This window comes from Salmo trutta, chromosome 18 (assembly GCF_901001165.1).
Source record: "Salmo trutta chromosome 18, fSalTru1.1, whole genome shotgun sequence".
Taxonomy (NCBI): Eukaryota; Metazoa; Chordata; class Actinopteri; order Salmoniformes; family Salmonidae; genus Salmo; species Salmo trutta.
In genome coordinates, this window is record NC_042974.1 from 35,519,170 (window position 1) to 35,545,503 (window position 26,334).

A 26,334-nucleotide genomic window follows, 5' to 3' on the forward strand; every position below is an offset into this window, starting at 1 on the left:
AATATTAAATGGCACTTTAAGTCACTTGTAAGGTCAGTAAAACAATGACAAACTCTTATGGCAGGTTGTGTATCTTTACAACAGCAGTTCTTTTGTCCAATCTGTGGACTTCCACAGTATGTGCCATAGCTATGGTACAGACCACAGGCAACGAAAGGCAATCTCGTGGTAATGTTTTTAACATACTCAAAATGTACATTAAATTCTACATTATATAAATAGATAAAGATGATATGCATAAATTAATTAAATGTACACTGAGTGTACAAAACATTAAGGACACCTGTTCTTTCCATGACAGACTGACCAGGTGCAACTCAATATCAGGAAGCTGTCCTTAATGTTTTATACACTCAGTGTATATACATAATGTTAACATAATAAACCCTTCATTCCCGTTTTTGATCGACTGGTGTTAGGTTTTCAATTCAAAACGTTTGACATCCAAATACTGAGGACACAAAGCTAGTAGAAAAGTTCATGACTAAATAGACATAATATTCCATTTTCTTTTGGGCTGTTTTGAACGAGCAAACAAAAAAACAGACAGAGACACAAACAAATATATTACAATATGGTACAATAAGTTTAAGTACTGTGTTTAAGTGCAAAGCATAAAAAGAGATTAATAGAGCGATCTAACAAAATGGTATATGCCTGGTGGAAAAATACATGGGTATATGTAGCAGATATTGTCATTTGAAATTGGCATAGTCTGAGAAAATATCAACAAAATCTTGAACCACTCTGTAGCAGAAGTCATATTGTTCCTGAAACAACAAACAAAACACACAACACAAACATAAATCACTGAAATACATCATTGTCATTCTTTTGAAGATCATTTGAATGTATGTAATCTTTATACTGTATCTTTTAATTAATTTAGGCTACCATCATGCATTAAATCTCTATGATAGAAATTGTATCCAAACATGGCAAACAATGTGTTGATGCTACGATATGTAATACCTACCACAGTCTGAACCATGTGCGGTCTCTTCATGCGTAAGCTCTTGACTGTCTGAAACACGTCCAGTAGGCCCTCGGCTTTCACCCGCTCCAGAATATTACTCAGGGCGATGAATGTCCCAGTCCGACCCGCACCAGCACTGAGAAATAAACCCAGGACAAAATCATCATCATTTACAGCATCGACTAACTACCATTAGAGCGTATTGAAATGATGTGCTTAGAACTGAATGTGAATCAAAGGAGTATACTACATTACATACACCCACAGGGTTCTACCAGTTCACTGTCATGCCGTTTGGGCTGCATTGAGCGCCAAAGCAATGCACTGATTTCACAACATTCAGGTAAGTTACACTACATGACTAATAGTATGTGGACACCTCTTCGTCGAAGATCTCATTCCAAAATCATGCACATTAATATGGAATTGGTCGCTCCTTTGCTGCTATAACAGTCTCAACTCTTCTGGGAAGGCTTTCCACTAGATGTTGGAACATTGCTGCGGGGACTTGCTTCCCGTTCAGCCACAAGAGCATTAGTGAGGTCGGGCACTGATGTTGGGCGATTAAACCTGGCTCGCAGTCGGAGTTCCAATACAACTCAAAGGTGTTCCATGGGGTTGAGGTCAGGGCTCATTGCAGGATCATTCAAGTTCTTCCACACCGATCGACAAACCATTTTTGCATGGACCTCGCTTTGTGCATGGGGACAATGTCATGCTGAAACAGGAAAGGGCCTTCCCCAAACTGTTGCCAAGGCCTAAGGGGCCAAGTCCGAACCATGAAAAACAGCCCCAGACCATTATTCCTCCTCCACCAAACTTTACAGTTGGAAAGGTGGCATCCTATGACGGTGCCACGTTGAAAGTCACTGAGCTCTTCAGTAAAGCCATTCTGCTGCCAATGTTTGTCTATGGAGATTGCATGGCGGGATGCTTGATTTTATATACCTGTCAGCAACGGGTGTGGTTGCAATAGCCAAATCCACAAATTTAAAGAGGTGTCCACATACACCATATATACAAAAGTATCTTGTTAGAGGTTGATAAGAGATATCTCTAACAGTAGAGCTCCTAGATCTACACCTTCTTAGTCTCCCATTTCCCTAGCCATAGGGCTATACTGCAAACCCAACAGCTTACAGCGTCCTTTACCATTTGTATTGAAAACAATTAGTTGGAGAAAAGGTGACCTTTGACTAATAGTACTAATAATCAGCCTCCCTTAAAGAGACACTAATCCAAACGGTAGCACTAATACATCTGCTATCTCTCACTCTCTTTGGATTGAGTCAGTGCTTACAATGCCGGTGAGAGCGAGAGAGGAGAGAGGGCGATTGTAATGGGCAAGCACCCACTCTCAACAGATGAGAAAAAGCTTTAAAAAGCCCCTCTTTAGACAGGCCCTGATGAAGGAATACGAGAGAGTGATGACACCATTTCCTGTCGTTAGCTCATTCTATCAGATTAATCAAAGTGCGAGTCGTATATGATTTCACTTTGAGAGGTTTTAATTGACTGTGAATCAGTGGATTGGATCAATCCCAGTGGGCCGTGCTGCATGATAAGTACTTCACCTGGAGCTACGTATGTTCTGATCAGAGCTTTCACAGCAGTCTTTCACACAAGTAGTTATAAAGAGTTGGCCAGTAGAACAGTCTACAAAGGCTAAATGTACCATTTATTGAAACTGACATGACCAAAATGGAAAAAAAGTAATCTATATTCTTTAAAACATAATTTTGTGTTTGGTATGCTCCTAATGTGTTTTGAGCCCCCTAGATTCGATTGACGCAGTACATAACAAAAAAATTGAAGTTACTTAAAAATATATATATATCCCCATCAAAATCTGTCAGTTTAAGCTAGAGATATATCTGGGTTTTTTTTTTGCATTGGATGCGTCTCAATCCACCGCATCTGCCAGTGCACTTCCACATCTGTGGTGAAAGGTAGTAGAGTTAGCACAAAAACGTCTGTAACATCCAAACGGTTTGACCTACAAACTATTATGACCACTCTATGCTCTACGACCCCTGAAGGTAATCTGTACCGGTTTTAAACAACATTCATGATGGTAGTTTTGTGCCTACCCCAAAAAGGGGTTAAATATGTGCAAAAAAATATATACATATATTTCCTGAGTTTTTTTTACATCTCCTAGATATACTGTAGGACAGATACTTTAAAACCTTGTTTTTTATTATTTATGTTTTGACTGTCCTTTTTGCTATTTATGAATGTGTTATTCAATGCGTTTCTATGGGCTTTACTAGTAAAGGCCAAAATCAAAATTTTATCAAATAATATTGGGATATTTTTTTTATAACTAAAGGGGTCCTAAAATTCAAAATCCAATAGCTAAATGATCCATAGTATAACCATCTGAATTTTTTGTCAGCTTTGCACCCCCCAAATCCCCACCCCCCTCAACGGCTTACGCTCTACAGAATTAAAAGGGCAATAGTAATGAGTGTTTTGGGCTACCAGATTTGGTGTGTGTTTACAGTACATGTACCTTACCTGCAATGTACTATGATAGGGTGGTTTCCAGACTGTTGTTGCTGTCTCTGCACTGAAGCAATGATGTTGATCATTCCCTTGCCCTCTGCCGGTATTCCGATCTCAGGCCAGCCGTGGAAATGAAAGTGTCGGACGTGCCTTGACTGTTTTTCCTGGTGATGGGAAACATATGTGATTCATCATTACATACATTCGTATACCTGGTAACAATAAAAATAAACCTAACATGAACTTAACCTAATTCACTTCAAGATAAGACACACATTTAGATAACAGAATGCCATTGATTAGAGGACCAAACCCAGTGATCCTCAAGGACAAAAATAAAGATCACAAAGAATATATTTAAAATACATCCATATCGGGTAGCTAGCGTAAATGCTTGTTTATGTAAAGGAAACTCACTGGTCCATATGTGAGCACCATGTCCTTCAGAGTGAAAGTGTCACATAGGGCATCTCCCTTCAGCTCCAAAGTGTAGTCTCCAAATGTCGCAGTGCCCTCTGCTGGCCAGTACTGGAAACATTTGTCCTGGGGAAAGTGACAGATAAATGTCAGGCAGGGGTGTCAAACATAAAGCCCACAGGTGGGAAAAACAACCTACATCTACATTGAAATTACTAATAACAAATCAAAACTGTGTAGAAATTATAATGGTTGAAAATAAAATATAATGACAATGGACCTACATTTATAGTCTCTCTGTTCAGCTTAATATAAATTCCCGAAATTAAAGCTATACAGTCAGGGCACATTGAAAATACAGAAACACGATGGATAGAAATATCTTTGATAATTTTGACGACAAGGAATGTTTGAGCGGACTTCCAGACCACTGAAGTGGTCCCACGGGGCAAAATGTATTTGACACCCCTGATGTAAGGCAATTCCACATGGATATTTCTGTAGAAGCTCAAGACTATAGAACATTTTAACCCCCTAAAAAATACTAAGATAAATAAATATGTTGTATATCACTATTAGAGGCAGCTAACTAGCAACGCGTATGCCCAGCCCACCTGAGGATCTCTATTTCCTGTACTTGAGGGGTGCAAAATCGACTTGTCACTTAAATCTCGTTGGATTGATTGCTTTAATTTTATACTGTTGGCTCTTTCCCACTATTGCTTGTGCCATTTTTTCCCCCCACTAACGTTAAGACCTCGGAAACATTTGAAATGACCCGTTAAACACATTCTAGTTATGGCTGAAATGGGCTCATTGGAATACAATAGTTTTCCGTTGCATCTATTGGTGTTGATTTTTTGTGCAAATGAAAAAGTAAACATTTAATAAAGTTTACATTTTTACAAATTAGATGCACTGAAATTAAAGCAATTACCGAATACGAACACTCGGATTATGGTGATACTGATCTCTCAAAAAATGTAAATCAGGGGTCTCCAACCTTTTCTAGCATGAGAGCTACTTCAAAAAATATATAGATATGCTACAATTTAAAAAATATATATTATAGCTTTTAAATAGGCACATTATTCTCTTCTCCTCTCCCCTTCAACTCTTCCCCAGGTCCTTAACGCACAAAAGAAAGTAGTGCACTATATTTTATAAACAACTGTAAGGGGGGGCCCTATAAAATAATTTTTAAATATATTTTCCCAAATTACTCTTAAAAGTACAATTGTTCATAGAGAAACAACAAAATTGGATGTTCTGAGTCCATGTTAATTCTTAAATCAAATCGACATGTTGGAGATCCCTGATGTAAAGTATGCATAGATAGGTGTAATCTACAGCCAAGCATTTTGTTTTTAAATCGCGTGGGTATCCTTCTCTACACACTTATTAAATTATGCAAGGGAATGTGACAACAGTAATTCATAATTAATAAGGCAGTATAGACAGCGCAGGTTAGCACTGCGTTAGGCCTAAACAGGGGAAGTCTTTGGTGGTTGCAGCCGTTATATAATGTATGCAAATACACCCAGTATATACAGTATATGCAAATGAGGCACATATAATTCATTTTATAAATACCTGATATGCTAAGAAAATGTATATTAGAAAAAAAAGTGACAATTTACAATGAGTTGAATTCCTGAATTCCCACCAAAATACCTGAACTCCATTCATTATTTGTCTGTGCCAGTACAATGTGTCATGTGCTATAATTCCATTAATATAAGATGGATTTTGAAAACGCAAAGAGTTCAGAGGTTCTTCATCCATTGTCCAACTGCAGCATTCATCAGAATTGTATTTTAAACCTTTTAACAATTTTGATGACTGTTGCTAAAATAACAGCTGTTATTTACTGATCAGGCTGTAGTTAGCTCTTGCCACAGTGGGGTCCGTACCTGTTCCCTCTCCTTGAGTTCAGTGAGCATGACAATAGAGTGACACCTGTACTCCCACAGCATCCTCCAGAAGTCCTCCACCGTGTGGGACAGAGGACCTTGGGTAGCGATGAAGTAGTCCTTCTGTCTGTAGCCCTGGAAAAGAAAACCCATACTGTTCAGGGCATCATATACGTAAAGACGTAAATGGCTCTGGAGAAAGTTAAATGTGCTTCTAAATACTTACATCAATAAATGATGCATTGATGTAGTCCGTGAACTCTTGCCCCCTTTTCATTGACAATATAACCCGGTTGAAGTCATCTGTGGTAAAGCAAAAACCTTAACAACTTCATTTATTTCCAACAATAGTTCAACTACTTGTGTCATTTGTGTCATTTTACTACAGTATATTAATTCCAAAAACTAAGACTACTTCAAAGGGGTAACTTGGCAAAGTTTTTAGGCCTAAAATGAATTCATATCAAGCATCAATACAGCACTAAGTTTGATGGTGGTAGCATTGTAATGTATTATGGACCAGTTAAGAGTGTCAGAGTATTCCTTACATGGAATGATCTGAAGCACACGGTTCTTCTTCATGTTGGCAGGAAGGTTTCCGGTCCTCATGTTCTCCTTCATTATGCGTACGTTGGTTAGTTTCTGAGGAGAGGATATGGAGTGAAATTAGGACTACTTAAGAGAGATGGCTACCCTCATTTGAATGTGGCTATAAATGTGAGACAATTTAGGAAAGCAGATATACAATAAGTGTTTGACTGGCCCTTACCCTGAACTCTTCTTCTAGGCCCAGCCTTTCGAGGGGTGCTCTGGTATTGTGGAGCTTCTGCAGGTGGCCTTCCAGAGAGGACACATCCAGCTCTGTGTCACCATATAGATAATACTCCAACAGAGCCTGATAGATGAATGAGTACTGCATCTGAAATACAGACAGAGTGAGAGATGGGTGAAAGAGGCATCTTTGCTTGTTTGTACTGCAGGAATATATTGAAATGTCAGGAAACACTTACATCAGTCTGGACGAGTTGAGAGCGCTGCTCCCGTATTCTGGTCACAAACCCAAAGACATCCAGCCTCCGCTCTACATGCATCATGTCAATCATGGCGTCTATGACGATAAACGTTCCAGTCCTTCCTACGCCAGCACTGAGGAAAGACAAGAGACAGGACAGAATAGTGACCCCTACATTGTCATAGAACTCTGAGGTAAGTTAGATGATTCAATTGAACGCTAATGCACTGTATTTCTGTGGCTCAGTTTGCAACAGGAATCTTGATTGTGGTATGGCCTAAAATGTGCTAAATTGCAACATGTCCATAAGAAATATTCTAAAAAGCCACATGTCTACAAGCCAACAACATCCACAGTGTTTGAAGGGCCAGTCACACAGACAGCAGTCTGGGATATCAGCTTAGGGTGATGGAAACCAATCAATGAGGCCCATTCAGGAAGCAAAGCCCCAGTGCTTCACCTGCTTCAACAGGTGTTCCTGCAAGTGTCTGACTTCAGTGGTATAGTCAGAGGCAACATGCCCATAGGGGGAAGGTGCCCCCTCAGATTTGTCCTGTTTAAAAAAAATACTTATGTATAAAGTACCAGTCCAAATTTTGGACACACCTACTCATTCAAGAATTTTTCACTATTTTCAACCCAATTGAGATGGCTTGGGATGAGTTGGACAGCAGAGTGAAGGAAAAGCAGCCAACAAGTGCTCAGCATATGTGCAAACTCCTTCAATGTTGTTGGAAAAGCATTCCTCATGAAGCTGGTTGAGAGAATGCCAAGAGTGTGCAAAACTGTCATCAAGGCAAAGGGTGGCTACTTCGAAGAATCTCAAATATTAACACATTTTAATATGTTTAACACTTTTTTGGTTACTACATTATTCCATATGTGTTATTTCATAGTTTAAGTCTTCACTATTATTCTACAAAGTAGAAAATCTTTCAAATATAATTCGTAAAAGTCCAAATAACTTCACAGATCTTCCTTGTAAAGGGTTTAAACACTGTTTCCCATGCTTGATCAATGAACCATAAACAATTAATGAACATGCACCCGTGGAACGGTCGTTAAGACACTAACAGCGTACAGACAGTAGGCAATTAAGGTCACAGTTATGAAAACTTAGGACACCAAAGAGGCCTTTCTACTGACTCTGAAATACACCAGAAGAAAGATGCCCAGGGTCCCTGCTCATCTGCGTGAACGAGCCTTAGACATGCTTCAAGGAGGCATGAGGACTGCAGATGTGGCCAGGGCAATAAATTGCAATGTCCGTACTGTGAGACGCCCAAGACAGCAGTACTGGGAGACAGCTGAAAAACTAGGGAGTTTTTCCTAGCCACCGTGCTTCTACACCTGCATTGCTTGCTGTTTGGGGTTTTAGGCTGGGTTTCTGTACAGCACTTTGAGATATCAGCTGATGTAAGAAGGGCTATATAAATAAATTTGATTTGATCGTTTTCGCAGTGGCAGACCACATGTAACAACACCTGCACAGGATCGGTACATCTGAAAATTACACCTGCCGGACAGGTACAGGATGGCAACAACAACTGTCCGAGTTACACCAGGAAAGCACAATCCCTCCATCAGTGCTCAGACTGTCCGCAATAGGCTGAGAGAGGCTGGACTGAGGGCTTGTTGGCCTGTTGTAAGGCAGGTCCTCACCAGACATCAGCGGCAACAACGTCGCCTATGGGCACAAACCCCCCGTCGCTGGACCAGACAGGACTGGCAAAAAGTGCTCTTCACTGACGAGTCGTGGTTTTGTCTCACCAGGGGTGATGGTCGGATTCATTACAGGGAAGACATCCTCCTCCTTCATGTGGTACACTTCCTGCAGGCTCATCCTGCGCGCTTCAGCACTCAGCGGTACCGTTCTGTGAGCTTGTGTGGCCTAACACTCCATGGCTGAGCCATTGTTGCGCCTAGACATTTCCACTTCACAATAACAGCACTTACAGTTGACCGGGGCAGCTGTAGCAGGGCAGAAATTTCACGAACTGATTTGTTGGAAAGGTAGCATCCTATGACGGTGCAACGTTGAAAGTCACTGAGCTCTTCAGTACGGACCATTCTACGTCCAATGTTTGTATGGCGGCGTGCTAGATTTTATACACCCGTCAGCAACGAGTGTGGCTGAAATAGCAGAATCCACTAATTTAAAGTGGTGTCAACATATTTTTGGTCATGTATACTTTTAGATTTAGCATATATATATATATATATATATATATATATATATATATATACATAAATATATACACATACACATACACACACATATATATATATACACATAAATATATACATATATATATACACATAAATATATACATATATATACACACACACACACACACACACTTGAAGACAGAAGTTTACATAAACTAAGGTTGGAGTCATTAAAACTCGTTTTTCAACCACTCCACAATTTTCATGTTAACAAACTATAGTTTTGGCAAGTCGGTGATGACACTACTTTGTGCATGACACAAGTAATTTTTCCAACAATTGTTTAAAGACAGATGATTTCACTTATAATTCACTGTATCACAATTCCAGTGGGTCAGAAGTTTACATACACTAAGTTGACTGTGCCTTTAAACAGCTTGGAAAAATCCAGACAATGAAGTCATGGCATTAGAAGCTTCTGATAGGCTTATTGACATCATTTGAGTCAATTGGAGGTGTACCTGTGGATGTATTTCAAGGCCTACCTTCAAACTCAGTGCCTCTTTGCTTGACATCATGAGAAAATCTAAAGAAATCAGCCAAGACCTCAGACCTCAGTCTGGTTCATCCTTGGGAGCAATTTCCAAACACATGAAGGTACCATGTTCATCTGTACAAACAATAGTATGCAAGTATAAACACCATGGGACCACACAGCCATCATACCACTCAGGAAGGAGACCCCTTCTGTCTCCTAGAGATGAACGTACTTTGGTGCGAAAAGTGCAAATCAATCCCAGAACAACAGCAAAGGACCTTGTGAAGATGCTGGAGAAAACAAGTACAAAAGTATCTATATTCACAGTAAAACGAGACCTATGTCGACATAACCTGAAAGGCCGCTCAGCAAGGAAGAAGCCACTGCTCCAAAACCGCCATAAAAAAGCCAGACTACGGTTTGCAACTGCACATGGGGACAAAGATCGTACTTTTTGGAGAAATGTCCTCTGGTCTGATGAAACAAAAATAGAACTGTTTGGCCATAATGACCATCGTTATGTTTGGAGGAAAAAGGGGGAGGCTTGCAAGCCGAAGAACACCATCCCAACTGTGAAGCACAGGGTGGCAGCATCATGTTGTGGGGGTGCTTTGCTGCAGGAGGGACTGGTGCACTTCACAAAATAGATGGCAATATGAGGAATGAAAATTATGTAGATATATTGAAGCAACATCAAGACATCAGTCAGGAAGTTAAAGCTTGGTCGCAAATGGGTCTTCCAAATGGACAATGACCCAAAGCATACTTCCAAAGTTGTGGCAAAATGGCTTAAGGACAACAAAGTCAAGGTATTGGAGTGTCCATCACAAAGCCCTGACTTCAATCCCATAGAAGATTTGTGGGCAGAAGTGAAACAATTATGTGCGAGCAAGGAGGCCAACAAACCTGACTCAGTTACACCAGCTCTGTCAGGAGGAATGGGCCAAAATTCATCCACCTTAATGTGGGAAGTTTGTGGAAGGCTACCCGAAACGTTTGACCCAAGTTAAACAATTTAAAGGCAATGCTTCCAAATACTAACTGAGTGTATGTAAACTTCTGACCCACTGGGAATGTGATGAAAGAAATAAAAGCTGAAATAAATCATTCTCTCTACTTTTATTCTGACATTTCATATTCTTAAAATAAAGTGGTGATCCTAACTGACCTAAAACAGGGCATTTTTAGTAGGATTAAATGTCAGGAATTGTGAAAAACTGAGTTTAAATGTATTTGGCTAAGGTGTATGTAAACTTCCGACTTCAACTGTATATAGTAATATTACTAGCCAACCAGCAATTTTATGAAGTTCGCTTTATCTAGCCCAGATAGTTTCCCAATCCACCAACCGCATAACTAGCTACCAAGAAGCCACTTCAGGCTATCAAGTTAGAGTAGCTTGTCTAACTATCTTAGCTGGCATGCCTGCTGACAGGGTTGGTAGACCTTAGAAAAGCAAGCAAATCTAAATGTACTGTATAAGACTCACATTCCTTTCAATCTTTTACCCAGATTTTATCAAAAAGATGCAGAGAAGCATATTTAGTTTCTTTAAAAAAAGAAACACCAGTCAGGAGGATACAGACAGCTCAAGAGGTATGCTTAGATATGCAGAAAAATATACATAGAATCAAGCATAATTAGTATGGCTCTAGATTGCAGGAAAATGCTGTTTCAGGTGTTTAAATAATACCAGATTCTCCAACTGACCCCCCCTGCCCCCTTAGATCGTTCATGATGCCCCTTGGTAAGGTAGTTTCATATGACATGACACAGGCATTGAAATTCCAGCCATACCAGTACTAAATAAAGGAAAGATGATTGGTATACTTTTTTAGTAAACAATTTTACACTATAATCTTGTTAATTTATACATATCATACAGTTTATATTAACCACTATAGCCTTAATTTAGTACAGCCTGTAGATATGAATTTCCAGTTACAATCCCCAGTCTCCTCCCCTGGTTCAGTACCTGCAGTGCACCACGATGGGTCCTGCATAGGACGGGTTGACCGTTTTCACCTTCTTGAGGAACTTGAGCATGCCGATGGGGGAGAAGGGCACCCCAAAGTCTGGCCAGTTGGTAAAGTGGAGCTGGGTGACCAGGCAGGGGGCCCTGGGGCCGTCACTCCCCTGCTGTTACAACAGGAAAACACATCAATCATTTAGAAAATAAACTGCAAATTGTCACACCCTGATCTATTTCACCTGTCTTGTGCTTGTCTCCACCCCCCTTCAGGTATCGCTCATTTTCCCCTGTGCATTTATACCTGTGTTTTCTGTTTGTCTGTTGCCAGTTCGTCTTGTCTCGTCAAGCCTACCAGTGTGGTTTTTCCCGTACTCCTGTTCTCTCTAGTCCCTGTTTTCTAGTTCTTCCGGTTTTGACCATTCTACCTGCCCTGACCCTGCCTGCCATTCTGTACATTACTGACTCTGCCCTGGATTACTGACCTCTGCCTGCCCTTGACCTGTCGTTTGTCTGCACCCTGTTTAGTAATAAACATCTATGATTCGAACTGTCTGCATCTGGGTCTTATCCTGAGTCCTGATATTAAATACCTGGTCACAGACTCACACAGCATCATGTTTTCTAAGTGAGGGATCATGCGCAGGGTTGTCATGTAGGCACATACAATGACACTTACATATTGTACACAGAACTTGCGGATGGTGTAGTCCACCAGTACAGTAAAGTCCTCTGCTGCCACCCTCACGTTCCCATACATCCAACAGCCTTGGTCTGGCCAGTACTGGTAACACTTGTCCTGAAGAGAGGCGAAATGGACATTCAGCAAAGCAAAAAGCAACTATTTGAATAGTTTCACCAATGTGAATGGCAGAGACTTTTATGGGGATTAATATTACTGACCAGGTGATAGAGTTGACAGAGGTGATAGTCTGTCAGTCAATAAGTTAATCACTCTGATATTCTAGACCATTAATGAGTCTCTCAGACTAATTATAATCAAGCCTTGGGATGACTTTATCAACGAATTGTTTAGTGCCGCTAAACCCTCTATTTTGTTATTTATTGATCAGCCCCTTGAGGTTCAATATCAGATGCCAAGTTATTTGGGGTGACACATTGTATGGATTAGGAATGTTAGGAAAGGGTCAAATAAATTATACCCATGACCTTGAGGTGTGAGAAGACAAGAAGGGGCCTAGCAAAGGCCCTTTAGAACATCTAAGAATATTGAACTGTCAAATCATTCCACAAGAGATCCCATTAGCAAATCTGAAGACGTTCTTTACTGGTTGTATATGCAGACAAGGGAGCAGTCAAAGTGAGAGACCTCTTTTCTCTCTTTCAGGTTAGTGAGCATCACTATAGTAGCAGTCTTCTGTTCCCAAACCATCCGCCAAAAGTCTGCCACAGTGTTGTGCATTGGGCCTATGGAAAAGAGAGAGTGACATGCTTACCACAGACATAAGAAGACACACTGTAGATATACAGTAGGTCTAGTGTGCTGGAAAATAGCATATGCTCACATAAAAGAGTTAATTGAAAAAAAATGAATCCTCTAGTAGTACAGTATTTTGCACAATAATGTTGCACATGGCTTATTTACCTTGAGCTGCAATGAATTTGTCCTTCTCTTTATAACCCTGGTGAAAAAGAAAATGTGTGTTGGCAAGTTACAGTAGTGATTAGACCGTAATGAGAAAGGAAGTAACACTGGATGCATTGAAGTTATTCATAATAGGATGGAACGAAATACATAGTAAATATAACTCACATCTATGTATGAGGCATTTATGTAGTCCGTACAAGAATAACCATCGATTTGAGTTAGCAACACTCTGGAATGGTCATCTGTTGAAAATGGAAGAAAGAGACTAAATTGTACTAGGAAAATAAGTAAGCCTATTTAGAATGATTTCATTACATGTTATCATTTTATTTTTCTCTCTCTTAAGTGGGTTTTATGGTTGCAAAATGTATTCCCATAACAATTCCATCACTCACATGGTAGGATGTTTGGATATCTGTTCTTGTCCCTGTTGATCACCCTGCTAGCCACCTCAAAGAAGCTGTGCTGGTAGCCACAGGGCAGTGACTACACAGACACAAAACAAACACAGGGGGTCAAACTATGAAGCCATTAATGAAGCCCTCATACATACAGCATAATATGTAACAACATAAAGAACTATAAACTCTACGTGACATTATTAGCATTAACAAATGAAGGTATCACACTACTGTGACTACTATGTGTTGTATGAAAAGGAACCTACATTGAACTCCTCTCTGAAAAGCTTGCAGTCGTCTGCCGAGCGTATCCGGAACTGGTCTTCTAGCGAGTCCAGGGAGATGGGGAAGTAACGCTTGGATGAAGATGCGGATCGTGGGAGGAGGACCACTGTCTGCTCTCCTGTGTAAAACAATAAAATAAATGTAAACGTCAATGTTTTTACATTCAGTACAATAATTGTGATATAACTGAAATAATAGTTCTGCCTTTTTCTTTTTTAAAGGGAAAAAAGTAGATGACCTAATAACAAATGTGATGAGGTGAACATAAGGAGGGTGACATCTTACAGGGATTCATAAAAACAGACTGGGTCTTCAACTCTCACTCACACTTGCTAAACATTGTACTTTACATGTGAACGTTACATTATAACTTACAAAAACACACCTCACCATTAAAGGACAGAACATCTCTCTCTCCCCCTCACACGGAACCCAAATTGGCTGCGTGCGTGCGCCATCGTGCATAAATGTATTTTGTCCCCCCACACCAAACGCGATCACGACAGACAGGTTAAAATATCAAAACAAACTCTGAACCAATTATATTAATTTGGAGACAGGTCGAAAAGCTAGGTAATTAGCTTGCACTTGCTAGCTAATTTGTCCTATTTAGCTAGCTTGCTGTTGCTAGCTAATTTGTCCTAGGATATAAACATTGAGTTGTTATTTTACCTGAAATGCACAAGGTCCTCTACGCCACCAATTAATCCACACATAAAATGGTCAACCGAATCGTTTCTAGTCATCTCTCCTCCTTCCAGGCCTTTTCTTCTCTTGATGTAATATTACGATTGGCAACTTTCATAAATTATGTGCATTACCGCCACCGACCTATTTTGTCTTTCAGTCCCCCACGTGGGTATAACCAATGAGGAGATGGCACGTGGGTACCTGCTTCTATAAACCAATGAGGAGATGAGAGAGGCAGGACTTGCAGCGCGATCTGCGTCAGAAATAGAACTGACTTCTATTTTAGCCCTTGGCAACGCAGACGCTTGTTGGCGCACGAGCAGTGTGGGTGCAATAATTGAATAATATAGATTTCTACATTTATTTTGCAACACTCGCCCACGCAACGCGAGCGGTGTAGTCAGCCTGTCAGTTTCCAATCTGGGTGTAAAGCTTGATTCCTCCCTGATCTTTGACAGCCACATCAGACACCTTTGTAAAGCGTCATTCTATCATCTCAAGCACATTGCTAAACTCTGTCCCACCCTCACTCAGTCTGATACAGAAAAGCTTGTCTATGCCTTTATCTCCTCGAGGCTGGTTTACTGCAATGCACTCTTCATCAGGATCCCTGGCAGGAGTCTCCAGAAGATTCAATACATCCAGAACAGAGCTGCCAGAGTGTGGAAACGCCACCACATCATCCCCATCCTGGCATCTCTGCAATGGCTCCCAGTCTCATTCCGGATTGAATGCAGAACCCTCCTGCTGATTTTCCAGTGTATTCATGGCAATGCCCCTCCTTATCTCAAATAACTGCCCTCCATTAACCCCACCCGCACCCTCAGCTAGACCACCCCAGCCTCTGGAATGCCCTTCCGGAACACCTGAAGGCACCACAGACTCTGGGCTCCATTAAAATGGGTCTAAAGACCTTTCTCTTTAGTAAGGCTTTCTGCTGATAGCTGTGTTCCTTAGTGTCCTTGTCCCTTGTAGCATCAGCTGTGTTCTTTGTGTCAGTTGACCTATTAAGTTCTGTTCATTATTTGCTATTTGGTTTCTTTAAATGTTGTATTTATGCACTGTGAGATGGTGTATAATGAAAAGTGCTTTACAAATGTAATAAGGTATAATTATTAATTACAAGGTTAGAAAGTTTGAATTTGGCCTCAACTGCGTGTGGTAAGGTATACAGTGAATCTTTTTATAATTTTCTACCATTTTAGACGCATTAGTTCGTCTTGACAGATCTCAATAGCAGATTATGTCTTCAGTAGGATGTCGCTACAGAATAGACCTGACTTTGTGTTTTGATTGTGACGACTTATCTAGAGAACTGATCAGTATTGAAATTCAAGAAGAACTATGTACACACAACCTAAGGCTTGCATCATATCCCACAACACATACTCAATGGTTCAAATTAAATATTGTATACATAATTAGGGCTGTGGCGGTCATGAAATTATGTCCGCCGGTTATTGTCATGCAAAAGCCTGCCGGTCTCATGGTAATTGGCCGTTAATTAACAAACGCGTTAAGCATCTCCAGGCCACCAGCATAGGAGCCGCTGATGCGTGCCTTTGGAACATATACAGTGCATTTGGAAAGAATTCAGACTCCTTGACCTTTTCCACATTTCGTTACGTTACAGCCTTGTTCTAAAATGGAATGAATATTTTTTCCCCCTCATCAATCTACACACAATACCCCATAATGACAAAACGAACAGTTGTTTTATTTTTTATTTTGCAAATGTATTAAAATTTACATAAGTATTCAGACCCTTTGCTATGAGACTCGAAATTGAGCTCAGGCGCATCCTGTTTTTATTGATCATCCTTGAGATGTTTCTACAACTTGATTGGAGTCCACCTGTGGTAAATCCAACTGATTGGACCTGATTTGGAAAGGCACACACCTGCCTATATACAGTGCATTTTGAAAGCATTTAGACCCCTTGACTTTTTCCACATTTTGTCACGTTACAGCCTTATTCTAAAATTGATTAAATTGCCTGCTTGGAGTTTGTCTACAGGCTTCTAAAGGACTCTCAGACCATGAGAAACCAGATTCTCTGGTCTGATGAAACCAAGATTGAATGTCATGCGTCATGTCTGGAGGAAACCTGGCACCATCCTTACAATGAGAAATGGTGGTTGCACCATCATGCTGTGAGGATGTTTTTCAGCGGCAGAAACTGGGAGACTTGTCAGGATCGAGGTAAAGATGAACGGAACAAAGTACAGAGAGATCATTGATGAAAACCTGCTCCATAAACAAGATTCTCTGGTCTGATAAAACCAAGATTGAACTCTTTGGCTCGAATACCAAGCGTCACATCTCCAGGAAACCTGGCACCATCTCTACGGTGAAGCATGGTGGTGGCAGCATCATGCTGTGGGGATGCTTTCCAGCAGCAGGGACTGGGAGACTAGTCAGGATCGAGGGAAAGATTAACGGAGCAAAGTACAGAGAGATCCTTGATGAAAAGCTGCTCCAGAGCGCTCAGGACCTAAGACTGGGGCAAAGTTTCACCTTCCAACAGGACAACGACCCTAAGCACAAAGCCAAGACAACGCAGGAGTGGCTCTGAATGTCCTTGAGTGGCCCAGCTAGAGCCCAGACTTGAACGCAATCGAACATCTCTGGAGAGACCTGAAAATAGCTGTGTAGCGAAGCTCCCCATCCAACCTGACAGAGTTTGAGAGGATTTGTAGAGAAGACTGGGAGAAACTCTCCAAATACAGGTGTGTCAAGGTAGTAGCATCATACACAGGAAGACTTGAGGCTGTAATCACTGCCAAAGGTGCTTCAACAAAGTACTGAGTAAGGTGTCTGAATTCTTATGTTAATGTGATATTTGCATATATAGGCTTATGCATATGCTCTAATAGACATATGTGCCCGACCGGCTCAAAATCGGTCTTATGTAGCAAAATTTGAAATTGAGTTTTTTACATTGGATAAAAGTAGAGACTCTGTACACAATGGTATATCATACACTACAGTGGAGAAACAATGGGAAAGTAATTTTGCTTTGAAAGTTGATAAACTTGTAAACTCACTTTTGAGAAAATGGCCTTTGAATGTTTCGGTACTACTATTGGAGAGCCCTTCTTTGTCTACACCTATTCAGCATCGTTCACACCCTATTAAACTTTATCCCCACCCATCTCTTTAAGCTATTGGGGATAGGGGGCAGTATTTGCACGGCCGGATAAAAAACGTACCCGATTTAATCTGGTTACTACTCCTGCCCAGTAACTAGAATATGCATATAATTTGGATAGAAAACACTCTAAAGTTTCTAAAACTGTTTGAATGGTGTCTGTGAGTATAACAGAACTCATTTGGCAGGCCAAAACCTGAGAAGATTCCAAACAGGAAGCGCTCTCTCTGACCATTTCATGGCCTTCTTGATCATCTCTAACCAAAACAGGGGATCTCTGGCATAACGTGACATTTTCTAACGCTCCCATAGGCTCTCAGAAGGCGCCAGAATGAAGAATGGTGGCTTTGCAGGCCATGGCTGAAAAACATTAGCGCATTTGGATAGTGGTCGATCTGAGGACAATGAGACTGGAGGCGCGTGCACGAGCCGACACCATGTTTACTTTCTCTCTCTTTGAACGAAAACAACGACTCTCGGTCGGAATATTATCGCTTTTTTACAAGGAAAATCGTATAAAAATTGATTTTAAACAGCGTTTGACATGCTTCGAAGTACGGTAATGGAATATTTTGAAAATTTTTGTCACAAAACGCGTCGGGCGCGTCACCCTTCTTTACCCTTCGGGTAGTGTCTTGAACGCACGAACAAAACGCCGCTATTTGGATATAACTATGGATTATTTGGAACCAAACCAACATTTGTTATTGAAGTAGAAGTCCTGGGAGTGCATTCTGACGAAGAACAGCAAAGGTAATCAAACTTTTCTAATAGTAAATCGGAGTTTGGTGAGTACCATACTTGGTGGGTGTCAAAATAGCTAGCCTGTGATGGCCGGGCTATCTACTCAGAATATTGCAAAATGTGCTTTCACCGAAAAGCTATTTTAAAATCGGACATAGCGAGTGCATAAAGGAGTTCTGTATCTATAATTCTTAAAATAATTGTTATGTTTTTTGTGAACGTTTATCGTGAGTAATTTAGTAAATTCACCGGAAGTGTTCGGTGGGAATGCTAGTCACATGCTAGTCACATGCTAATGTAAAAAGCTGGTTTTTGATATAAATATGAACTTGATTGAACAAAACATGCATGTATTGTATAACATAATGTCCTAGGATTGTCATCTGATGTAGATCATCAAAGGTTAGTGCTGCATTTAGCTGTGGTTTGGGTTTATGTGACATTATATGCTAGCTTGAAAAATGGGTGTCTGATTATTTCTGGCTGGGTACTCTGCTTTCGTTGTAAAGCCTTTTTGAAATCGGACAGTGTGGTTAGATTAACGAGAGTCTTGTCTTTAAAATGCTGTAAAATAGTCATATGTTTGAGAAATTGAAGTAATAGCATTTCTAAGGTATTTGAATATCGCGCCACGGGATTACACTGGCTGTTGAGTAGGTGACTGGCCCAGAGAGGTTAAGGGTTGATCCGAATGTACTAACAACAGCAGTCAAGCACACAAGCTAACTTACTAGCTACTTTCAGACATGTAAGTGAGAGAGAACAGATCACTGAACATTACTGGCCCTAGCAGAGCTGGTTAGGCTGTTATGTTATCCAGAGCGTTGGTGACTGCAACTGTGCTGTCAGATTGTCCGTTTGTAAATTCAGAGCGTTTTGTAATCAGAGCGCACACAGGAAGCTCTGGCCGATGAGTAGGGTTGATCCGAATGTACTGACTTTACAACGGCAGTCAAGCACCCAAGCTAACTGACCAACATTGACTACTTCCAGACACATAATGAGAGAACACCCCACTCTGACCATTTTAATCACCCTGGCAGAGCTGGTGAGGCTGTTTTCATGTTATCCAGAGCGTTGGTGACTGTAACTGTGCTGCTGGAAAGAATTGAACTACGCTTTTCTGCAGACGTTTACTGACACCGGCCATATTCAACAGGTGTTGAGCGTTAGTAAATTCATTGCTACTCTGCCCTCTCTGGCACACTCAGACAAGAGTGCTATAAAATCGGAGTGATGGCCAGACTGAATTTACGAACACAACCGAAATGGTTACTTGCATAGTGGAGTCTTTTGTTAAGATATGTAGCTAGCTAGCTAGGTAAACAATGAACCATAATCACAACTCATGATATTACTACCCTGAATGAATCTGCAGGTAGCTAACCAACCAGGTTCAATGTTAGCTAGCTAACATCATGCTATAGCTAGCCAAGCAAACGGCTCTTTGTCAAAATTTGAAATGTGTAATATCTGAAAATGTATAGTTAGCTAACGCACTGTAACGTACAATTTACCTTATTTTAGAGACCAAAAACATAATATTTCTAGGTCAACTGTAATATGAATACCATTGTAAAGCACAATTTCTCCACTTTCCAGCAAAATCAATGATGAGACCTTCATGCCGCTCATCTCTGCATGATTCAGGAAGGCAATTAGCTCCATAGGGTCTTTTTAAAAATGGTGGGTGGGGAAGTGAAACCTACTTTGTGACAGGGAAAGGGGGAGATGAGCCATGTGGGGAAACAGCTTTATATAATGTGCCATTGCATACCTATTTGAAGGTTTGTGTCGAATTTGAATTGGGTTTTTAGGGCAGGGCTAAAGTTATCTTCAGAAGTAAACAGCGGCTGTCACGGCTTTTGAGAGTCATGATGGCTTGCAGTGAGGAAGCAAAAAATGTATGCATTCAGTTGTACAATTGACTAGGTATCCCCCCCCTTACCCTGTCCCTTTCTTGTTTTTAAACTGCGAGAGAAGCGCTACACCTGGTTGAGAGAGGCTGTATGACACATAATTAGTTGCATTATGTGTGCTGTACGTTATGTCATGACGTCACAATTTAACGTAGAGGTGTCAGAGGGGTCCGTTTTTTTCAACTTTTCTCCAATACTATCGGACCATTACCATGTCAACCAACGCTTGAATAGAAACGTAGTTCACACCCCAAATTTTGATGCCAACACAGTTGCTACAGTCCCATTAGTTTTCATTGCAGCCTCATTTGAATGTCGCGATTGCACACATTTGTACGGAATGGGGTTAGTCAACAGTAGCTAGCTAGCTAGACTATCTTACCGGTATACATCATTCATGTGTAATACCCTTGTTTGAACCAGGTATTGAGTTTATTTGTTATAATTAATTGGTTATATATTTAAAAGATAATTGAATTACTCCGAACCTGTAATGTTGTTAATGCATTATGCTTTTGAAGAAATATTTATTTAATGTATAAGTGAATAGTTTGTTTTACTTTGAATTGTAAGTTTTGACCAATAAGGTTGCTCGTTAAGTTGTGGCCAATGGGATTTGACCTGGTTAACGGGAGGCCTGGGAAAAAAAAGAGAGGAAAAAGACGTTGATGAAAAGGATGGACGTTTTTACCTTAGGACGGTTGGTAAATTAATGATAAAAGAAGACGACAGAACTAGAACAAAACCCATACCTACTAGGATATGAAGGGAAATACATGTTTTATTTTATAAAAGAGTTGTTATAATTTTGTTAAAACTCAGTAAAGACTGAAGCTACCGTCTCGTCGTGGAGGTATTTGCCAGCCTTGAGGTTAGCCTAGCATCGTGTGACACCAGGAGATAATTGCCTGGGAAGCTTAACGAGTTCGTGTTCCCATGGGATATCGGTTACGGCTAAGGAGTACTGTCTGCATGGGTAGCTGTGCTTGCCTTGGACTTTGTGAGGAAACCTGCATGGAATTGCCATACTTCGCTGAGGGAATATCTACCAAGCAGTGAGTAACCACCACGTGAGGTGCTTCAAGATATTTTTGGGTGTCATCATTTTTTGAGCTCCAACGCGCGCCAACGGTTTATTTAAGCGAACTTGAAATAATTTGGACTCATTGGGGTTTATTATTTTCTATTTCTTTTGTTGTGTCTGAAAATGTATTTGTGTTTGACAATGTTCTAATACACATATGGAACGTTATGTATATTGAGTTGGTGGAGTCATTGATTGTCTCAATTTAATTTAATGCATGGGATGGTCTATCCTGATTCAATAACAAAAACCTATAATCATTTATTCTGAAGTTAATACCCTATTGTCATAACCCTAGATAGTTTACAATAGGAATTCTTATTGGAGATGTCCTTCTCACCTAACATCCCATGCTGCTGAGATACTCTGCATAAGTTAATATTGTGAGAGTCATATTCGAGCCTGGTGAGAGGGTTACATTTTTGGGGGCTCGTCCGGGATTTCTGTTATTGTTGATGGATATTTTCAGAAATGACTCTGGTGTAGATTTCTTTGTCCACTGTTTTCACTGCTGACATCTGCTAAGATTCTACATTGACTCACCATTTGAATGTTTTAATTGAAATTTTGAATTTCTATCTAACATTGCTGTATAGGTATAAACTTACAACATGGATGCTGAAGAGATTGTTACCTGGTGTAGAGAGAAACAACTAGCTATTAATCGTGCATTTGTCCTTAGCAATGTGACAGAGGATGTGTCTGATGAGGTTCTGCTGGAAACACTGACTTATGTTAAGGCTTTTGGTAAAATTAGACTGCATGGTCGTTGTTCTTATTCAGCTGATAAAAAGCAGTATGTTTTGGTGGAGATATCAAACAACCTTAACGAAATAGCTGTGCCAAGTGTGGTTGGGATACCTGGAGAGTTGGGTCCCTGGCCTGTACATGTAGTTTCACAAGTCACATCTCCTGTTGAGAGAGAGGGTGAAGATTTTCAGGCGAAGCTATTATCCTTTCTAAGACATGAAGGGAAGACTGTAGCTGATGTTAAAGGCCTGGTAAGTCCCTCTGGTGCTGACCTCAACACTGAACTGGTTATTGCCATAAGTTCACTGGTAGAGAAATGCAACAATGTGCCATCTGAGACTCAGAGTTACCGTAAGCTGCGTATGTTCTCAGGTGTGAAACCCACTCCTAGTGGAGAGGAAGAGTATGATGCATGGGCTGAACAAACCACCCATTTTCTAGAGGAATGGCAGTGCGCCGACAATGTGAAAAAACAGAGAATAATAGAGAGTCTTAAAGGGCCTGCTGCTGACATTGTGAGGTTCTTCAAGACAGGAAACCCCCATGCTACAGCGATCGAATACATGAAGGCTCTAGAAACGGCATTCGGTACCACCGAAAGTGCACCTGATCTCATGGTAAGGTTCAGAAACACATTCCAAAATGAAGGAGAGAAGCTTTCAGCTTACCTGTTGAGACTTGACAAATTGCTGCATGCTGTTTATCGAAAAGGAGGCATTGAGCTGTCAGAAATGAATCGCACACGCATTGGTCAAATAGTGAGAGGTGCCTCCTCACATGACATGGTTGCGCTTCGTATTCGCATGACCTATAAACTGTGTGAACCACCAACCTTTACTGAACTAATGCAAGAAGTAAGGGAGGAGGAGGACATGATTCAAGACAGGAACACAACAAAGAGTGTTGTGAAGTCATCAGCTGTTGCTCCTGGTGCCACAGTTTGCAAAGAAGCTAATTCTGAGATAGAAGTGCTGAGGAAAGAGCTGAATGGTTTAAAAACTGAAATGACACGTCTCATGTCTGCTAACGTCACAGCAGCTCAATCTGACATACAAAGGTCAGATGTGGCATTTAAAAGCAAAAAGAAGAGAATTAATCCATCCCAAGAACAGACACAAGCCGACAGCAACCCAGGAGTGTTCTGTTATAGATGTGGAGAAGATGGCCATTTCAAGAGAAACTGTGAAGGTGAGGAGAACTTGAGGAAAGTCAACACACGCCTAATCAAACAAAAGCGGTCTATGGGAAACTACAGAGGGACCCAGTAAAGGAGCGGCCTGACGTCCCGGTGAAGATACGTTCCACCAAGTGCCACAAGTATGAAGACATGAAAGACATGCTACCTACAGGTTTAGTTGGTCCAAGTTCTGTCGTTCCTGTACAGATTGAAGGTATCTATGCTAAAGCTTTACTAGATAGTGGTTCTCAGATTACTCTACTGTACAGATCCTTTTATGACAAGTACTTGACGCATTTGCCATTGATTCCTATAGGAAACTTAGAGATATGGGGCCTTAGCTCTGATCAGTATCCATATGATGGCTATTTGTCACTCAAGCTTGAGTTCTCAGGATCGGTTGTGGGTGTAGCAGAGACCATGGAAGCACTTGTGTTGGTATGTCCAGATCCGGCCATGAAAGGTGACGTTTCTATTCTGGTCGGCACCAATACATCTGTAGTGAGGAGACTTATGACTGCTTGCAAAGAAAAGGAAGGTGAAGGTTTCCTTAGCACACTACAAGTTCATCCTGCTATCAAAGAGGCATATGAGAGGCTGATAGAAAGCTCAACTGATGATGAAGAGAAAAGAGGAACGGTCTGGTTCGCACAGACAAAACCTGTCACCCTGCCACCTGGTGGGCAGATGAGAGTTACTGGAATTCCAAAGTTTCCTGGGATACCTTCTACTCAAGCCATTCTGGTAGAGAGGCCTGAAGAACCCCGGTTCCCCGACGAACTTCTAGTGAGGCCTGAAATCCAGACGGTTGCAGTTGTGTCATCTAGAAGAATCACTCTTACTGTCAGGAATGTCTCGACAAAGGAGATCACCCTTAAACGAGGTACGCCTATTGCTCATCTGTTTCCTGTAGATGTTGCTCCGGGTGTCCCATTGAAAAGTAAGCAGGATTCATCTGAGAGACTGACGTCTTCTTCATTCAACTTTGGAGATTCTTCAGTGCCTGAAGGATGGAAGAAGAGGTTATGTGAAAAGATGATGGAACGGAAAGAAGTGTTCTCAACACATGAGTTTGATGTGGGTTGTTCAAAGAGTACTCACCACACCATCAGAGTTACTGAAGACAAACCGTTTAGGGAGAGATCTCGCCGCTTGGCCCCAGCTGACGTTGAAGATGTGAGGAAGCACCTTAATAACTTGAAAAGTTCTGGGATCATATCTGAGTCGAGAAGCCCCTATGCGTCTCCTATTGTGGTGGTGAGGAAAAAAAATGGCACCATACGTATGTGTGTTGATTATAGGACTCTCAACAAGCGCACTGTTCCAGATCAGTACACAGTCCCACGTGTGGAGGACGCTCTGACATGTTTGAGTGGAAGCAAATGGTTCAGTGTGTTAGATCTCAGAAGTGGATACTATCAGATTCCGATGGGCGATACAGATAAAGAGAAGACTGCATTTATCTGTCCAGTTGGATTTTACCAATTTGAGAGGATGCCACAGGGTGTGTCCGGAGCACCTGCAACATTTCAACGTGTCATGGAAAAGACAGTTGGAGACATGAACCTACTCGAAGTTCTTGTGTACCTCGATGACTTAATCGTGTTTGGAAGGACGCTAGAGGAACACGAGCAGAGGTTACTGAAGGTGTTAGACCGCTTGAAAAGTGAAGGTCTAAAACTGTCCCTTGACAAGTGTCAGTTTTGCCGCACATCTGTCAACTATGTTGGACATATCATATCCCAGAATGGAGTGGCTACAGACCCCTCAAAGATTGAAGCTGTCACCACGTGGCCAAAGCCTGAAACTGTGACTGCTCTGCGTTCTTTCCTAGGATTCTGTGGATATTACAGAAGATTTGTGAAAGACTATTCTAAAGTCAGTTACCCCCTGAATCAGCTCTTATGTGGATATCTTCCCTCTGCCAAGAAAGGAAGAAAGTCTAAGGAGGAGAAAGCCTACCTTAACCCCTCAGAACCATTTGGATCAAGGTGGGATGCGAAGTGTGAATTAGCATTCGAGACACTGAAGGAAAGCCTCACAAAAGCTCCTGTGTTGGGTTTTGCTGATCCTCAGTTACCATACGTTCTCCATGTAGATGCTAGCCGCGAAGGGTTAGGAGGAGTACTGTACCAAGATCAAGGTGAGGGTCCGCGTCCCGTGGCATTTGTGAGTCGAAGCCTAACCGCTTCTGAACGGAACTACCCAGCTCACAAGTTAGAGTTTCTTGCGTTGAAGTGGGCCGTGGTTGACAAACTACACGATTACCTGTATGGGGCCAAGTTTGAGGTTAGAACAGACAACAACCCATTGACATATGTCCTCACGTCCGCAAAATTGGATGCCACTGGTCATCGTTGGCTAGCTGCGTTGTCTACCTATGACTTTAGTCTCAAGTACAGGCCCGGCAGGCAGAACATAGATGCCGATGCTTTATCTCGCCGCTCTCATCAGCAATCTGCAGTGGAACAAGATTGGAGAGACATTCCTGCATCTGGTGTCCGAGCCATGTGCCAGATGTCTAATGTTGTTAGAGTAACTCCTGGATTATCTAGTAGAGTGATTGATCAGTTGGGAGCCTCTATGCATGCTGTGCCTCAAGCATACTGTAACCTGAGCATGTTGAAGTCTCAAATGCCCAGATTGAGCACTGTGGAACTTTCTGCATCGCAACAAGAAGACCCTTGTTTGGGAGAGATGTGGGTTGCTCTTAATAAACATGATGTTACCAGGGTGACAAAGACCAAACATCCATTAATCTCTTTGCTCCTGAGAGAGTGGGAGAAGCTAAAGATGGAAGATGGAGTTATGTACAGGATCACGCATCCGCCAAACGAAACTCGTCGTGCTCAGTTACTACTTCCAGAGAAGTTCAGAACTATTGTTCTCAAGTCGCTGCATGATGACTCAGGTCATTTAGGATTTGACAAGACTTATGGACTTGTCAGAGACCGGTTCTACTGGCCACGCATGAAGATGGAAGTAGAGGACTACTGTAAATCCTGTGCTCGCTGTGTACAGA

The 26,334-nt window shown here is 41.3% G+C and overlaps 1 protein-coding gene across 6 annotated transcripts in view; it reads right to left on the reverse strand.

The window, feature by feature from the left end:
• LOC115153236 (receptor-type tyrosine-protein phosphatase epsilon) overlaps positions 1 to 26,334 on the reverse strand; it is a 94,204-nt gene continuing 67,870 nt past the window's right edge. For all 6 annotated transcript variants that reach the window (XM_029698464.1, XM_029698463.1, XM_029698465.1 and 3 more), the window contains 16 exons: positions 13,779 to 13,915; positions 13,507 to 13,597; positions 13,277 to 13,353; positions 13,109 to 13,145; positions 12,833 to 12,930; positions 12,182 to 12,301; positions 11,509 to 11,672; positions 6,825 to 6,960; positions 6,584 to 6,733; positions 6,363 to 6,456; positions 6,041 to 6,117; positions 5,815 to 5,949; positions 3,902 to 4,027; positions 3,497 to 3,648; positions 977 to 1,112; positions 1 to 770 (listed from right to left, as the gene is read on the reverse strand). In XM_029698464.1, the coding sequence (XP_029554324.1) occupies positions 696 to 770; positions 977 to 1,112; positions 3,497 to 3,648; positions 3,902 to 4,027; positions 5,815 to 5,949; positions 6,041 to 6,117; positions 6,363 to 6,456; positions 6,584 to 6,733; positions 6,825 to 6,960; positions 11,509 to 11,672; positions 12,182 to 12,301; positions 12,833 to 12,930; positions 13,109 to 13,145; positions 13,277 to 13,353; positions 13,507 to 13,597; positions 13,779 to 13,915 (1,805 nt within the window). In that variant the 3' untranslated portion in view covers positions 1 to 695. The remainder of the gene's footprint in view (positions 771 to 976; positions 1,113 to 3,496; positions 3,649 to 3,901; positions 4,028 to 5,814; positions 5,950 to 6,040; positions 6,118 to 6,362; positions 6,457 to 6,583; positions 6,734 to 6,824; positions 6,961 to 11,508; positions 11,673 to 12,181; positions 12,302 to 12,832; positions 12,931 to 13,108; positions 13,146 to 13,276; positions 13,354 to 13,506; positions 13,598 to 13,778; positions 13,916 to 26,334) is intronic.